This window comes from Acinonyx jubatus, chromosome F2, assembly GCF_027475565.1.
Source record: "Acinonyx jubatus isolate Ajub_Pintada_27869175 chromosome F2, VMU_Ajub_asm_v1.0, whole genome shotgun sequence".
Classification (NCBI taxonomy): Eukaryota; Metazoa; Chordata; class Mammalia; order Carnivora; family Felidae; genus Acinonyx; species Acinonyx jubatus.
The window spans coordinates 70,441,998-70,459,756 of record NC_069394.1 but is presented as its reverse complement, the minus strand read 5'-3'; the positions used below and the strand labels follow the sequence as shown (position 1 = coordinate 70,459,756).

The 17,759-nt window shown below is 47.6% G+C and overlaps 1 protein-coding gene across 4 annotated transcripts in view; it reads left to right on the top strand.

Moving 5' to 3' along the window:
• The window catches only part of CHD7 (chromodomain helicase DNA binding protein 7), a 189,358-nt gene that overhangs the window by 62,180 nt on the left and 109,419 nt on the right, over nucleotides 1-17,759 (top strand). For 3 of the 4 annotated variants that reach the window (XM_027042926.2, XM_027042928.2, XM_027042927.2), the window contains exon 2: nucleotides 2,528-4,364. The exons of the other annotated variant lie outside the window; for it this stretch is intronic. In XM_027042926.2, the coding sequence (XP_026898727.1) occupies nucleotides 2,703-4,364 (1,662 nt within the window). In that variant the 5' untranslated portion in view covers nucleotides 2,528-2,702. The remainder of the gene's footprint in view (nucleotides 1-2,527; nucleotides 4,365-17,759) is intronic. 4 annotated transcript variants of the gene reach the window in all.

The window sequence follows — 17,759 nt, the reverse complement described above, 5'->3', positions numbered from 1 at the left end:
CCACAGTTTTTGAAGTCCTGTCCCAGAGCTCCCCTGCCGGGGGTCTCCGTGGGGGTGGGTGGCGCACTTACTGACTGCCTGGTACTCTGTCATTTCACCTGCTGCTGTGAAATGGACTCTTAGTCGGAAAGATTGGGGGACTGACTGGCAGCGGAAGCCCACGCGTCAGGTAGGATTACTTACTCTCAGCGAGTGTTCTGTTTTGTCCCTGGCCATGCCTGTAGGCCAGTTCTTTTTCCCTTTCTGCTCAGCCTTAAACCGATTGATACAAAGTAAGCGTCAACTCCAACTCCAGAGCTGCCTTGCCACTGGGCTCCAACCAGGCCACTCCCTCCCCCTGGGGTGCTTCCCCTGGGATGCTTCCCCCGAGCCCCCCAGAGCTGGCTGGGACCCCCATGCAGCCACGTAGCGAGGCCTTCCATGACACGTGGGGGACCCTGGAGGATGAAGCTGTTATCCTTATAAAACAAGGCCATCCGTGTATACAAGTAGACACTACCTTCCTTAAGCTAATTTGAAAGGTTATTTTGGTAAGCGGTTAGTCTGCACGGCTGGTTTAAGCTCTTATCAAGTCCATTCTAGTATTTATTTCCTTGGAAGCTAGAATGAGTCTTGAGTAAATGAAGACTGACTACTTAGGCTGTTGAGGAGTAAATTCAGTTTATAAATATTTGTTTCACTTGGCACCAGAAATTTCTGCTTCTCTTTATTTTGGATGTGAAAGTAGTTGTGTAGTAAAGCAGCATGTCGGTAAATAAAACGGCTTTCACGCTCACCTTATTTTCACCCTTCTGACCTCTGTTTTGAGAAAGTCAATCAGAAAATTCATGGCAGTTAGCGGCGGAGTGAGGAGACCTTTGACTTCAGCTGACAGCTGTCACCTGAAAACTACAGACCTGGGGACCTTCTCAGGTGTTGTGTCTGTAGTTCTGACAGTGAGCGGGAATGCTGTTTACATTTTCTGTAAGCAAAATTCTCCCCTTGTTAGGAATATGTTTGAGTTGCACAGGCAGGAACTGGGTTTTCTCTCTCTTCCTGGTAAGTTCTCAGCAGTGCTGGTCGCCCATTGTTCATGCCCGTGCTCATGGAGAAGTGGGTCAGTAGATTTTATGACAGCCTGTTTAGAACATCACTTTTGAAATTCTTCAGCAAGATCCTGGTTTTTTCAAGTTGGTCAGTATCACACAATGCCGAATGTGCTTATGAAAGAGGCAAAAATGAGTTAAATTCCAAAGATGTTTAAGATTTTGGACATTTTTCCTACGTGAATTAGTTCTTTATTAGGTTGTTGATTTAATTAGCATTCAACAAAAACACTTTCCTGCTCTGACTGGTGAAGCATTCTTTAAATTGGTTGTTTCAATCGGACACAGAATCTGTTAGGAGCTATTTGAGCCTTAGGTAGTGTATACCTCGTGCTGTAGACACAGGACGCTGACGGCTGTGCGATACCCCTACTGGCTCTCTCCCGGAAGAGGTCCAGGCAAGGCTGAAGCCTGCACAGATATTTTGAACTTTATTCTGTTAAACTAATTTTCAGTTCGGGCCAGTTTGGGGGAAAGTTTCTCGGTTTCTCCTGATGAGAATAGTCACCGTCTCGAAACTGTCCGTCCAGCTGGAGTTTTCCCCGAGGGGTCAGTGGGCTCTGGGTCCATCCTCGGGGTCCGGCGCCTGCCGGTGGACGATGACCTGTGATTGGACTTCTGTGCCGGGGATGCGATGCGATGGGCCCCGAGCCCCGAGCGAAATCGGTCCTCTTGGAGAGCGAAAGCCTGTATTCTGGCGTCTTTCTGAATCTCGAGTATTTCTGCCACGAAACATAATGGCATTATGAACTTATCGTCCCGTTTGCGAGCGTGCTTTCCGGCATCGTCGAGGACTCTCCCTCGCTTGAACATCATCGTGGGCGCTTTCTCGCTCGACGCCTCCGTTGCGGTTACATAGTTGTCTGTGGGCCGTAAATATCTAATTTGTACGAAATGACCGATTTTGGTATTTGTATAATCCTCTAGTCAATTTAACTGAGTTGAGCTTTTCACAGCCCTCGGTGCCTCGGCTGCTCATCTGATTACACTGCTCAGGGGAATAAGGTTAAGGGCGGGCTGTCGGTAACCAGAGCATTTCCAGGGCTTTAGTTCAGCAGATGGGCTGCTTGGCTATATTCATACATCTGCTTGCCTGCTGTGGCAGCTGCCGCTGTTTCATGTTGTGTTCTTTTGTTCTGTTCCATCCGAGAATGGAGCGCTAGGAAGTGGAGTGAATGGATTAATTTAAGGTTAAGGTTAGTGTTTTGCTTGCTTTCTAAGTAACCGATCATAATAATGCTTCTGGTAGAAGCTAATGACTTTCTCTTAAAGTGAACTAGATTTATAAAATACGGCTCAGCGAGGGGGCTACATTAGTATTGTTGACGGAGACCAAAATGAAATGCGTGAAACACTGGCAGTTTTCATCATTTGTTCCTAATTCTTTGTTTTCTTCCTCCCTCCCCCACCCCCCACCCCCCCCACCTCCCACTCTCTTCCAGGACCTATATCCAGACTTTGCCTGACACTGCAGGGTCCGAGAGAATTAAAGAAATACGGAATGACACGAAGAAGATTAGTTAAGGATTATAGGCTTTGAGGACAAACACCTCAGTGAGGTGGGAGCACAGACGCGCTCCTGAGCTGTAGTTTGGAGGAGCCGCGTGTTGGAAGACGATGGCGGATCCAGGAATGATGAGTCTTTTTGGCGAGGACGGGAATATTTTCAGCGAAGGCCTCGAGGGCCTCGGAGAGTGTGGTTACCCTGAAAACCCAGTGAACCCCATGGGTCAGCAGATGCCGATAGACCAGGGCTTTGCCTCCCTGCAGCCCTCCCTGCACCACCCCCCCGCGAATCAGAATCAGACCAAGCTGACCCACTTCGATCACTATAATCAGTACGAACAGCAAAAGATGCATCTGCTGGAACAGCCAAACCGAATGATGAGCGGCGCCCCTGGGAACGGGCTCGCGTCCCCTCACTCGCAGTACCACGCCCCTCCCGTCCCTCAGGTCCCCCACGGCGCCAGCGGTGGCGGTCAGATGGGAGTCTACCCCGGCATGCAGAACGAAAGGCACGGGCCGCCGTTCGTGGACAGCGGCTCCCTGTGGGGCCCCCGGGCCGTTCAGGTGCCGGAGCAGGCGCGGGCCCCCTACCAGCAGCAGCCCCAGCCGCAGCAGCCCCAGGCCGCTCCGTCGGGGCCCCCCACGCAGGGCCACCCTCAGCACATGCAGCAGATGGGCAGCTATATGGCGCGCGGGGACTTCTCCCTGCAGCAGCACGGCCAGCCGCAGCAGAGGATGAGCCAGTTCTCCCAGGGCCAGGAGGGCCTCAGCCAGGGAAGTCCTTTCATCGCCACCTCAGGGCCCGGCCGCTTGGCCCACGTGCCCCAGCAGAGCCCCAGCGCGGCGCCTTCCTTGCGTCATTCGGTGCAACAGTTCCACCACCACCCCCCTGCTGCCCTCCACGGAGAATCCGTCGCCCACAGCCCCAGGTTCTCCCCCAACCCTCCTCAACAAGGGGCTGGGAGGCCGCAGACCCTGAACTTCAGCTCCCGGAGCCAGACCGTCCCCTCACCTACCATGAACAACTCAGGGCAGTATTCCCGATATCCTTACAGTAACCTAAATCAGGGATTAGTTAACAATACAGGGATGAATCAGAATTTAGGCCTTACGAATAATACTCCAATGAATCAGTCCGTACCACGATACCCCAGTGCTGTAGGGTTCCCATCGAGCAGCGGGCAAGGACTAATGCACCAGCAGCCCATCCACCCCAGCGGCTCACTTAACCAAATGAACACACAAACTATGCATCCTTCACAGCCTCAGGGAACTTACGCCTCTGCACCTCCCATGTCACCCATGAAAGCAATGAGCAATCCGGCAGGCACACCGCCTCCGCAAGTCAGGCCCGGAAGCGCTGGGGTACCAATGGACGTTGGCAGTTATCCAAATATGCCCCACCCTCAGCCATCTCACCAGCCCCCCGGTGCCATGGGAATAGGACAGAGGAATATGGGCCCCAGAAACATGCAGCAGTCTCGCCCGTTTATGGGCATGTCCTCAGCACCGAGGGAGCTGGCCGGGCACATGAGACCAAACGGCTGTCCCGGCGTCGGCCTCGCAGACCCCCAAGCGATCCAGGAGCGACTGCTACCTGGCCAGCAGCACCCCGGTCAGCAGCCGTCTTTCCAGCAGTTGCCAACCTGCCCTCCGATGCAGCCCCACCCGGGCCTGCACCACCAGTCTTCACCCCCACACCCGCACCACCAGCCTTGGGCACAGCTCCACCCGTCACCCCAGAGCACCCCGCAGAAAGTGCCTGTGCCTCAGGTAAGGGGACTCGGGTCCCGTCCGCCTCGCGGTGTGAGACGTAACACGGGGAACTCGTCCGATAGCTGTTGCCTTTGAATGTCGTCAAAAGCGTTTTCATCACGACTTCCTTAATTTTTATCTCGTAGGCCGCCCCAGAATCTCATTTTTTTTTTTTTTTTCCTTCCTCCTATCACTCTCACTTACTGGCTTCTGCATTTATTCCCTTACTCAGAAAGCCCCGATTCCTCCCGTCCCAGGCGTGGTGCGGGGTGCTGTGGGGGTGCGTCACGGACGGCTGGCCCCAGGCCCCTGCCCGTACGGGTCGTCACTGCTGGTGGGGACACAGAGTTGGATTCCTGTTCTTTCTCTCTTCTCCCTCTGGTTTAAAAATACACTGAACCTTGGTTTCCAGCAAAGTTTGCTGTGCTTGTGCCTGCCTTCCCACCTCTCTTAGAAAATCACAACTTTTTTTTCCCTTGGGAAGCTTCAAAATGTGTTCTTCTGTAATATTTATTTTACCAGCTGTTGAATGCTAGTGTGAACTTAAATCGCAAAGGGTAGAAAATCACAGTCCACATTAATCCGCAGAACGTGTTTGGTCTCTAAGAGGTTCGGCTACCCGACACGGAAACAGGAGTCCTCCCTCTCGGAGCTGGGACTTTTGTTACCCTGCAGAGTTTATAAGCAGACATTTAAGTTTCAAGCTCTGGCATTCACAGCGATGGCTTGCCATTATAAATGTGGTGTTTGTGCCCTAGGCCTAGGAGGGATAAATTAACATCTATATGTACAGATCATTATGATCACAACTTGAGTTTGGATGGCATAGGAGGCGATTTTAGAGCTGTTCTTTTTTTTTTTTTTTTTTTTTTTTTAATGTTTATTTATTTTGAGAGAGAGAGAGAGAATTTGTGCATGAGCGAGCCACAAAGGGGCAGAGAGAGAGAATCCCAAGCAGGCTCCACACTGACAACACAGAGCCTGATGCAGGGCTCAAACTCATGAACCGTGAGATCACGATCTGAGCTGAAACCAAGCATCAGATGCTTAACCGACTGCGCCACCCAGGCGCCCCTAGAGCTGTTTTTAATGAACTTCTAATCAGTGTGGGAAAACATGACCCACGTGTGGAAAGAAAAGCAGAGTGAAAGACCACACACAGTTATGTGACAAGTGTCCAGAGAGAGGAAATACCTGAGGATGTGAGTGCTTGGCATTTGGCTAGAGAGGGCAGGTGAACCGAAGACGGCGTTTCGGGTTTGGGGAGGACTCAGTGAATGGGGGCACGGGACCTGGAGCTTGCTGTGGGGCAAGCCAGATGGTAGAAATCTTGTATTCTGTTTTAAGGAATTTGGACTTCAGCGGGGAGCTTGTGATATTGATTAGACAGCACACAGGACGGCTGGGAGACCAGAAGTTTAGCCGTGAGCCTGTGGTTCAGGCACGTAAGGACAGTTTGGAACAAGGATCGGGCAGCAGAAACAGAAGGGATTGAAGCAATGTGAAAGTAAAAAGGTTTGGTTAGGAAATACATCCGTGTGAGGTATCCCAGCATTTAGAACAGAGACTTAGAAGCCTCAGCCTCGGTGGGAGTGGGAAAGTGGAGATCAGGAAAGTCTTCTCCTGGGGACCTAGGGCACAAGGACACGTACGGGTTTCGGGGAAGCAGACACTTGGATACTGCTCAGAGGAGCCCCGAGGTCGGTGGGAGCTGCCTGGGAGAGAGCTGCTCCCTGTCTCACAGCCCAGCCTGCAGCCCATGGGGAAGGGCTTCTGAGCCCTGTGGTGCCCGGACCGAGTGAAGGGAGAGGTGACGAAGCCAGTCTGACAAGAGGCTGGGAGCAGAGAGCCTCGGGGAAGACAAGGGCTCTGGGATGAACAGAGAAGATCAATTCCTGCTCATTTGTTGTCCCCTTACATCAACCTCAAAGCAAAGACGCCCCTCTTCAGAACTGGCTGAAAGTGTGGGCCCTGAGGCCGGCCAACCTGGGTGGCTTCTAGGGCAGAAGTGAATGTGACTTAGTTTCCAGGAGGTGTTCTTTTCTTGTTCCTTGGAAAGCATCTTATTGGCCAGGAGACCTTTCCAGGGTGGTGATTCTGACTTCTCGTTCCAGCATGTTCTCACTTTGCTGGAGGACAAGCACAGTTTGAAGGAGATGCCCTGTGATGGTAATATGACCTCTGGGTGGGGGGTTTTTGAACTTTCCCTGGGGGTTTTAAGAGCACGAAAGACCTCAGTAGGCGTTTCGGGGGATGGATAGGAATATGTGGTGTTCAAGTCACTGAAAACTGGAGGGTTTCGTATGCGTTAGACTCTGTGGGACCCGAGGTGTGGTGCCCGTTTTCTCCAGCTCCCCCTTCTTGAGTACACCATTATAGACCAATGCAGGATGGGGGCAGGGCGTAAACACATACATAGGAGGTATTTTTATTTAAGTTCAGTTGCCTTTAAAAAATTTCGTTTGTGGTATTTAGGAGCACCTAGGTGGCTCAGTTGGTTAAGTGCCAGACTTTGGCTCAGGTCACGTTCTCACACGTTGTGGGTTCGAGTCCCACGTCGGGCTCTGTGCTGACGGCTCAGATTCTGTGTCTCCCTCTCTCTCTGCCCCATCTTGGCTTACACTCTTGTCTGTCTGTCTGTCTGTCTGTCTCTCTCTCTCAAAAATAAATAAATGTTAAAAAAAATCAAAAAAAATTTTGTTCATGGCATTTGCCTTCTTAATTTCTGCTTAACTTTGTATCTTCTTCAGCTTTTGAAGCACTCAGTTCTGAAAATAATCCGTAGGGAGGTGTAAAATCTTGTTCCCAAGAGCACACACTTTACGGTTGGAAAAGCGTTTGAACTTCAGCTTGGTGACCTGAGACAGCTTAACCTCTCTGAACCTTAGATTCTTCATCAGTGAAATAGGAGAGATAGGACCTGTCACAAAAGGTGTTGAAATTAATGTATACCAGGTGCCTAGTATAATGCCAGCTGCTGGTGCGTATTCATGTTAGTTCTCCTCCAGGCTTTAGTTCTCGTCTCCGGTAATGCAGACCTCACTTTATAATTATGGGATTTCACATGTAAATACAATGTAAAATTACTTTTATTTTTAAGGAACAGGTTAAATATCATTAAATGTAGTCTTAGTTATAAAACATTAAATTTGATTTGTGCAAATATTTCCCCTCCTTAGCCCAAGTTGACAGGTGTGATGGGGATAATGATGTGGGTAATTCAAAATGCTGTCACGTAATCCTAAAAACCTCTCTCTCCCTGTGAATGGCTCACATTCGGCTCCAGCAAATATATCCATCTAATTATGTTTTGCTTCAGAACTACTAAAATTATTTTGCATTTCATGTAGAACGGTGGTTCACAGCCATATTGTGTAGCCGGGGAACTGCCAGATCAGGTTGAAATATTGATGTGATTTGCTGAATTATCATGTTCAGATAGGCTTGTTGGCTTTCTTGTTTTGAGTTTTTCACTTTTTAAAAAAATGTTTATTTATTTTGAGAAAAGGAGAGTGAACGCACGCACGCGCGCATGCTGGGGAGGGGCAGAGACGGAGAGAGAGGGAGAGAGAGAGAATCCCAGGCAGGCTCCGTGCCGTCAGTGTGGAGCCCAACGTGGGGCTCGATCCCGTGAACTGACCCGAGAGATCATGACCTGAGCTGAAATCAAGAGTCGGACACCTAAGTAACTGAGCCACCCAGGCGCCCCGACTTTTTCACTTTTTTAAAGGTAGAAGGTAGGCTTTTTAAATGTCTCATGGGCTCTGAACAGATATTTTCTAAATTATATATACACACTTAAGTATCTTTAAAGGTAAGTTTAACTTTATACTGAAGAGTCAACAAAGGAAAATGTTAGAAAAACCAGAGTTCATTGGACCGTAGTGTTCATGGTAGAGTGTGGACACGTTCTTTGGTGCTCCAGACTCTCCTGATTATTTGATAAAGTTTGCGGCGGAAGAAGAAACCCTAGCTTGTATTTCTTTTCTGTAGCTGAGAAGGATATCGGTCCCCGGGCCTTTTCATTTCAGACCCATTTATGTGTTTAAAAATCATTGAGGACTTCAAAGATCTTTGGTTTATGTGGGTTATATGTGAGGATATTTATTGTCTTAGAAATTTAAACTGAGGACAGTTTGAAATACTTACTTGTTGATCGTTTAAACATAATAAACCAGGATGGCTTAGTCAGAAGGGCACGCGTGATGTTGAGCCTCATGTTGGGTGTAGAGATTCCTCAACAATAAATAAATAAATAAATAAATAAATAAATAAATAAATAAATAAGCAAGCAAGCAAGCTTTAAAAGGAATAAGCCAAAAACTATGTTTTAAATGAAAAATAATCATTTTCCAAAACAAAAAAACTTAGTGGCATGGTCTTACCTTTTCTCAAATGCTGGATTCTGACACCTGCCATTGCATACGGTCTGCATGCAGGTTATGAGCCTTTGGAAAAGTCTACTCATGTTTAGAGAGAAAGAGAGCGAGGGGCAGATAACATCTCACAAGACCCCGGAGACCCACTCTCAGAGCCACCAGCATGAAGGGAAGCATGTAGACTTTGGCGTCTGCAGCTTTTGAGTCGAAGTACCACCAACTGATCGCTGGCCCCGTGACCTTGGGCAGGGGACTTAACCTCAGGGCCTCGATTGCATCTGTCTCAACTGAGGACAGATTTACCTCCCTGGTTAGAGGCATAGCAAGATCAGCAATAATATCTTTTAATGTTTAACATGGTATCAGATACATGGTGGGGACTCAAAAATGTTTTATTATCATTGGGCAAATGTTCAGAATTGCTTGTTGCAAAGTTTAAAAAATAACTTGAAGCACTTATTTCGATGTTAACTATTGTCAGAGTTGTTTGCTTTTGTTTCCCTAGTTTTAGGGAACAGTTATCAGGTTCTGAGGCCCCTGATGGTGGTGGGAGATAGTGCGGGCAAGTGTCTGCCATGGAAAGCACAGCACCGGAGTAAGCGCCGCGTGCTTTGGGGATAGCGCCCAATCCGGTCTTGGGGGTGTGAGGTTGGGGTCTGGGAGGGTACCCTGGGGGCAGTGATGTCCTCACTGAGATGTGAAGGGTCAGTCCCGGTTGAGAGGAGGCTGGGTGAAGGGGGAGGGAGAAGAATTTAAGGCTTAGGAAATCATGAGTGCATGGAATGTAGGACTGGGCTGTGGGAGAGGAAGCTGTGTGGCACCCCTGTGGGACCTTGTCGGTCACGGTGAGATGCTTAGAGCAGGTTCTGTGTCCGTGAGGTGCACTGGGAGGTCGCCGGCAGGGACAGCACCTTTGGGGCACCTGCAGCACTTCAGGAGTGGGGAGAGAGAGAGAGAGAGAGAGAGAGAGAGAGAGAGAGAGAGAATGGAATGTTTATCAGTGCACAGTGGTTGTGGGTGAGAGCCACCTGGAAGGAGAGCTCACAACATGGTTTTGTTTATTTGAAGAGCTTATCTAGAAAAGACTGGTTAAGTGGATTGTCCTTCAGGTTACAGGTAAATCCCGGAGTTTCTGAATAAGTTAAACTGCTGCACAAGATACAGGTTTCTCCGCTTACAGATCCTGCTCTTGTAGGGGGTGTGGGGGAGGCAACTTCTGGTGGAATTTAGAATCTGCAATGTTGTGTCCTTAGAATATTTTGAATACATTTGTACCCTTTGCATTAATTTGGGCCTGAAATACAGTCATGGTGAAGAAAAACAGAAGCAGAAAGAAATTTTTAAGTGCCTCCAAGATGGAGGTGATGGGTAATAATTTCTGTGTCTAATTTTCCCCCAGGAGATTTTTTTTTAAAAGAAAAAAAAAAAAAAAAGGAAAAACACCTAGAAGAATCAGTGGTTGTAACTTTTCCAGTTCTCTGTCTTTCCATGACATCTTATAAATATTTTAAAAAACAGCCTTTCTGGGAAAACCTTTTCCTGGTAACTTTCAAGTAGAGCAACTATTCTACTGAAATTCTCTCAGTTCACCCAGTAAATATAGAATTCCAGACATGAGCAGAGTAATTGGCAACTACTAAATAGATTTTATGGAAAAAGTGGCCATGCGTCTCGAGCTTTACTTATGCAAATGGTGATCCGAAGCAGAGAAAAACACCTTTTTAGTAGAAAGTGCATGTATCTCTACGAGCATCACTCTCGACATGCTTACGTGTACTTTCCTACCCCCATGGATGTCTAGTGGAGATGGGGAGAACAAAATATATCTAAAGGAAACCCGGCTTTGACCGGCGTGGCGTTCAGGGGCCGGTCTGAGTGTACCCACCTTCAGAGAGCAGGCGCCCATAGCTAGACCTCATGGGAACAGGGCGTCTCACGGGCTCACGGAGCGATGTCAGGAGGGTCGCTGCTCTCCCGCGTGCCGGTGGTGGCTGGCCGGTTATTTCTTCATGGTACCTTTGGTTCCAGCAAGCTCTCTGCCCTTGACTGCCCTTGACTTTGCTGGTCGATCTGTTGTTTCTCTGTGAGGACTCCAAGGTATTTCTTCTACTGCACTTTGTATATGCTGCAGCTTAATGAGAACCTCCTCGTATCTTCCCTCAGCGTAACTGGTTTATCCCAGAGGTCAGAGATTCCGTGGGTTAAAATGGAAAATACCAAGTTTAGAGTGAAGGCAAAGGAAAAAATTCTGCCCCGTCTCTCCTTTCACCCCACTGTCTGAAAGCATGAAGTGAGCCGCATATTAAATGGTAGCCTAGTCTCTTGGTGCCTTTTATTTTGTAAAAGAGTATTGTTTTCTCTGAGTATCAAGAATGTTGTAGGTAACAAGTTGTTGTGTTTTTTTTTTTTTAATTTTTAAAAAATGTTTATTCCTTTTTGAGAGAGAGAGAGACAGAGCGCGTGAGCAGGGGAGGGGCAGAGACAGAGGGAGACACAGAATCTGAAACAGGCTCCAGGCTCTGAGATGTCAGCAGAGAGCCTGATGTGGGGATGGAACTCACGAATCGTGAGACCATGACCTGAACTAAACTCGGACGTTTAACTGAGCCACCCAGGTGCCCCAGAAGTTAGTTTTTTAATTTACTTTTCAAGCCTGGATATTAACCATCGGCTAAGTGTCCTAAGCAGCCAGTGAGTTTTCTTAACCTTTGATAAGCCACTTTTAGGTACTGCATTTTAATCTTGTATCTTGTTACTTTCATTCAACTCCATTAAATAAATATTTATTGAGTGTTAGGTGCTAAGCGCTATATTAAGGGCAGAGATTGGCAATGTGGCAGAAGAAAGGGGGAGATAAAGGCCTTCACCGAGATGGACAGGGAAGTTTGTTATTTAGGTGTCATCTCTGGCTGTCATTTCTTCGTGTGCCAACTATGTTCTGGACCAGTGCTGCCCAGTTGAAATGTGGTGGGAGTTGCAGATACAGGCCACGTGTGTTATTTTACATTTTCTAATGGTCACATTAAAAAACACTGGTAAAATGAATTTTAGTAGTACATGTAATTAACCCCCCAAAATCTAAAATACTGTTCCAATACATAATCAGTATAAAACTACTCATTCGGTGTTTTACACAGGATTCGAAATCCAGTGTGTGTTTTGTACACATTTCTTATTTCAGTCGGTCTGCAATTCCGTCTCCATAGAATGCGAACCAGGAGCCCAAGGTGACTGGCGGCCGCCATATTGAAGCCTCTTTCAATAGCAGTTGCTTCACGTTCTTTTTGGAAACAAGTCAGAATATAAATAAATCTATGCACATATAAGTAAATTTTAGGGGCACTCAGCTGGGTAGGTGTCCGACTTGGGCTCAGGTCATGATCACGTGATTCCTGAGTTTGAGCCCCGCGTTGGGCCCACTCTCAGCACAGACTGGAGCCAGCTTCAGATCCTCTGTGCCCCTCTCTCCGCCCCACCCCTTCTCATGTGGGCACTCTCTCAACAATAAAAATAAACGCTTTTTTATATAAATAAACAGTACATATGTAACAAAATGTATGTAATATAAAAATACATTTTAAATTGCTTAACGTCCGACAGTATGCTTGAACACAGGTGTTGTTAGCACCCTCATTGCGGGGTTGGAGAAGTAGCAGCATTTTTTAGGTATCAACACGTGTAGTGTTGTGTGTGTGTGTGTGTGTGTGTGTGTGTGTGTGTGTGTGTTTATGTGTGTGTGTGTAGTATCCTCAACACTTCATGGAAGGATAGGTTATTGAAGTGAAACTTCATTTGTTTAGGTTTCGGAGAAGGCTGCCTGAAGGTCTTTCTACTTTCTTGTAGGAAAACATAGTGTTTCTCTTCCCCATTTCTCTTACAATCTCTTCCAAGATGTTTTTTTTAATTTTTTTAACGTTTTATTTACTTTTGAGACAGGGAGAGACAGAGCATGAACAGGGGAGGGTCAGAGAGAGGGAGACACAGAATCTGAAACAGGCTCCAGGCTCCGAGCTGTCAGCACAGAGCCCGACGCGGGGCTCGAACTCACGGACCGCGAGATCGTGACCTGAGCCGAAGTCGGCCGCCCAACCGACTGAGCCACCCAGGCTCCCCTCTTCCAAGATTTTTAGTTTCAGGTGGTTTTTGGATACTTTCAGTAGTTATTCCCTCCCCTCCCCCCACCCCCATCTCTCTTTGCCTCTCTGTCACTGATGCCTATTTATGAAATTGGTTCTCCAAGGATAAGGGAGAAAGCCCTGTCTTTACCATTATGCACACCCCCCCGCCCCCCTCACCTTTTTCTTCTTTGCTGCTTTTTCCTTCTGCATTTTAACAGTCCTTCAGAAAGGCCATCTCTGGCCCTGCGAAGCAATAGGTAACCAGGGAAGGAAAATTGGGAAGCGGGTCAGGGGGACAATTAGGGGAAAAGCACTGCTAGGCCTAACTTGGAGAATTTACCTTCATCTTGACATCTTAATATTACTGTCCATTTGCTGTAGTTCCAGCTGTCAGTCTATAGGTAATCTCTCAGTAGCCACTGAGCGAGGGCCCTCAGTCTTCCTTTCTTACTGAGTACATTTCTTGTATCAGCAAAGGAAGTCCGCAGCAAACTTGTGCTTTCGCCTTGCGGAACGTTTAGTAGGTGATGGCGTGTCACCACGAGTGAGGGTGTTTGGCTCAGTGTGAGAAGCATCGGAGAGCCTTCTAGGGACGGGGGCATGGCACTGGCGGTGGTGCCTGTGGAGGAGTTAAGGAAGCTGTCCAAATGCCCAGAAGCTGGCACCACGTAAAAAAGTCAAAAGTCAGCATAGATACAGAGGCACTCAGTACCCTGCTCGCTGTTTCCCTGTGGTGGGACGGTGAGAGAGATGGCCCGGTGAGGCTGCAAGGCGTTTCCTTACGTCCTGTTTTAGTGACTGCGTTAAAATCCCCACCCAGCCAGTGATTTAGAGGGAACACGCCATTTTGATTCCCCTTCACCGAGAGCGCATTTCTCTTCTGCTTTAGAGTGTATTTGGCCTCTTCTCCTCCACTGCCCTTTATGTTTAATTCTAAGTAATTCTTCCCATCAATTTCAGGAGAATTCTTAGATTTTAACACCCTGTGAAGGCAAAAAAAAAAAAAAAAAAAAAAGAAAATCTGTTTTAATTTGAAGTAAGAGGTTGTTAACCTTGAGAACTGTTTTGTTTGGGGCCCAAGCAGAGGCGGCTGAAGTAGTGATGTTGGAAACCTTGCCGAGTTTCCTGAATGGGGTTCCCACTTAGTTTGTGCCCTTCCCGTCTCTCCATGGGCAGGCGGGAGCCGCTGCGTAGCTCTAGGGTAGGAAACCCACGCGCAGCCCTTTGGTGGACCCTCAGGTCCCTGTTGCTTGCTCATCAGAGGGGGCCGGGGGCATCACAGGTGGATTTCTCTGCTGGTGAATAGGCGAGGACTTGTACAGCCTCCTTTCTCCAAAGCTTTTTCTGCAGTTATATTTCTGAACTTTTTAAGGAAGGGGCCACGCATCGATTTCAAGTTCTTACCGAGTGCAGGAATATACAAAGTTCTAATTGAACAAAGCTCGAGATCCTAAATTTTTAGACCATGCTTCTTTGTGGACTCTTAGGGCATGAACATTCTCTTTAACTTAAACAAACAGTCCTATAAAATCGTGGATTATTCGGTCATGAAGCGTTTGCTTTCGCTGTTAACGTTGCAGCCACCTCAAAATGTCAGCATGAAGAGATGGCTAAACTCTAATACCACTGTGGCGGTTGACAGAAATGGACGGTAGGGCCTAATGGGGAGTTTCCCTCAGTCTTGACATCTTAATGTTCCTCTCCACTCTCTGTATGCACAGCTGTAAATCTACAGATGATCTGTCAGTACCCACAGGCAGGAGTGGAACTGGGGCAGTCGCCGAGCAGGATGTGCTGACGTTGCTCTAAATTGGTCCATTACCAGGCCGACTCTGTCTCTGGCTGCTCAAATATTGCAAAGAGATTTTCACAAAGGAGAGCTGTTGAAAGGCACGGAGGCATACCACGGATTAAAGGAGCCAAGTGCGAGTTCTTCAGGGAAAAAGTTTGATGATTTAGAGGGAGCGAAGTAGTATCTCATTTTTATCAGCTCTTCTTCCGGATGCTCTCCCGGTGCACGTTAGCCATATCCCCCTCAACGACGGGGACTGTCAACGGGCCACACTCGTCCCCCGGGCCACGGTCAGATGTGAAAGCAGCGCCGGCCCTCAGTGTCTTCCGTACCCCGACTTCTGATTCAGTCACGTGTTCCTCCTCGTACTTTGAAACGACGGTAGAGGATGGCTGAAGGCAGGAGATACTCCAGAGTCTGATTCTGGAAAAGGTCCGTCCTTAGAGCTGAGCTTGAAGCTCATGCGTAGCTTTAGTGTTTGCAAGAAAGTGAAAAACCAGTATTTACGTGTAAATAAGTCCTCTGAGCTTAGGGTATGTTTGGTGAAGGGAGAAAAGCAATCCAAGAGACTGGACAGCCGTAGAGCAAAAATGAGCCAGGTCGTAGGATCGTTTTTAACGTGTCGCCCTCCCTGGAGACTTGAGCGAGACTCCTTGGTAGGCCAGGCCGTGTTCCAGGCTGGAGTAACATTTCGTGTCAAATATAAATTTGATTCCAAGAGTGCGTCAACGGGAAACGGTGCCCGTTTCCTTGTTTCATTTAGTGTTTCCCTTCTCATTTTTTAAACACGTCGCACCTCTGCTGTTCTGTCCAGCGGGCCACCCGCTGGCTGGCGTGGCCAGGTGCTGGGCCACTGCTGGCGAGTGAGGAGTGCAGGCGTGTGGAGGCCGTGGGCCTCGCCGGCACGGGGACTGCATCGGAAACTCCGTCTTCCAGTTTGGGCTCAGTCGGAAAACTGGCTGCTTAGTTAGTGTCCCTGAACTTGCTTCCCGAGGATCCCAGGTACCATTTGCTCCCGATCATTGTGAGGGTTGCAAGACAGCGGCAGTCAGGTGTTTAGCACTGCGCGTGGCAGGCGGTAACTCTCCGATGAAAGTTAACTGCTTTGTTACAGCTATTGCTGATGTGGTTTGTTGAGCTGAACTCTGGGAACTTCTCCCCCAATTTCTGCTTTTTCACCTCAAGGTAGAAAACCTTTCCCTTGTTTCGTGAAGCAGAACACTGTATACCAACGCCTTAAAAATCAGCTTACCAGAATCCCTACGGAGCAAATAAGAATTCATAATACTTTTGTTGGGAGGGGGCAGGCACACGCCTACGGGTCACCCTACTGTGTTTTCTCTTTCCTTTGCTCTCTCGGAAATGGGGTCCTGTCTACAAAACACCCACTTCTTTCCCAGTGATTAGTTTCTTCCCAGTTTGAACCGAGATGGAAATCATCTCCTAGGTTTGGAAACTTCAAGGGGCAGGGGTTAAGTCGGCATCCTGTTTCGTGTTCCTAGGGAGATGCTCTAGTGTCCCCGCCAGCATCCGAGACATTGACCCTCTGAAATATACACACTCCTTTATGTAGTAAATCTCAACTCTATTAAATATAAACAAATTTACAGCTGTTCACCACGAATTTGGTGATCCACTTTACCCCATTGTTTTTACCAACATCTTCCTGTATTTTCAGGGTGTGCTCTCATATACCCTGTGATGACATTGTAGTTTTGTTTGGTAAGTGGCTTCCTGTGGAATAGCCCAATGGCAGTTTTGAACTCAGCGAACTATCCTTCACATAGGCTCTTTTTAATGTTTCTTTATCCTAATCTACTTTTTTTCTTCAAAACGTAAATTCACAGGGCGCCTGGGTGGCTCAGTTGCTTAAGCATCTGACTTTGGCTCAGGTCATGATCTCAACGGTTCACGAGTTCGAGCCCTGCATCCCTGCATCGGGCTCTCTGCTGTCAGCACAGAGCCTGCTTTGGATCCTCTGTCCCCCCCTCCTTCTCTGCCCCTCCCCTGCTCACGCTCTCTCTCGCTCTTTCAAAAATAAACATCATTTTTGATATATACATTTAAAATAAACGCCTGGGGGGCGCCTGGGTGGCTCAGTCGGTTAAGCATCTGACTTCGGCTCAGGTCATGATCTCACGGTTTGAGCCCCGCGTCGGGCTCTCTGCTGACAGCTTGGAGCCTGGAACCTGTTTCAGATTCTGTGTCTCCCTGTCTCTCTGCCCCTCCCCTGCTCATACTCTGTCTCTCTGTCTCTCAAAAATAAATGTAAAAAAAAAAAAATTAAAAAAATAAAAATAAAAATAAAATAAACGCCTGGGTGTCTCGGTTGGGCTTTCAGTGTCAGCTCAGGTCATGATCTCACGGTTCATAGGTTCAAGCTCTGCATCGGGCTCTGTGCCGACATCTCAGAGCCTGGATCCTTTTTCAGATAAAGTCTCAGTCACTCTCTGCCCCTCCCCCGCTCATGCTCTGTCTTTTCCTCTCAAATATAAATAAATATCAAAAAAATTTTAAGTAAGCATTAAAAAATAATGATAAAAAATAAAACGTAACTTCACGTTTCAAAGTGGGACAGTCACAAAAGGAAAAAAAAGAGGTTTTACTTTTGCAGTTTGATTTAGTAGCTATATATTTTTTTAAGTTTTATTTATTTTGAGAGAGACAGATCATGCAAGCATGTGCACTTGCACACACATGAGCAGGGGAAGGACAAGGAGAGAGGGAGAAAGAGAATCCCAAGCAGGCTCCGCACTCTGTGTCGAGCCCAACGTGGGGCTTGATCTCACAACTCTCACAGCCTGAGCTGAAATCAAGAGTCAGACGCTTAACTGACTGAGCCACCCAGATGCCCCTAGTAGTACATTTTTTTTTTTTTTAAAGTGGCCAAAGAAGGTGATTCACATTTTTCACATGTGAGGTTTGCAATTTTGGAAACAATGTTTGTGCAACTCAGTACTGTTGCCACTTTTTAAAGTTTACTGTTTAGAGCTATAGAACTTCAGAGCTAGATAGGAGACTCATGTCGTTTAGGAAAGATCACATACCTTTGTTTCAATTTGAATGTAAAGGAAAGGGCCTCCTTTTGCCCATTATCTTCAGACTTCATACACTATGTGTTTTT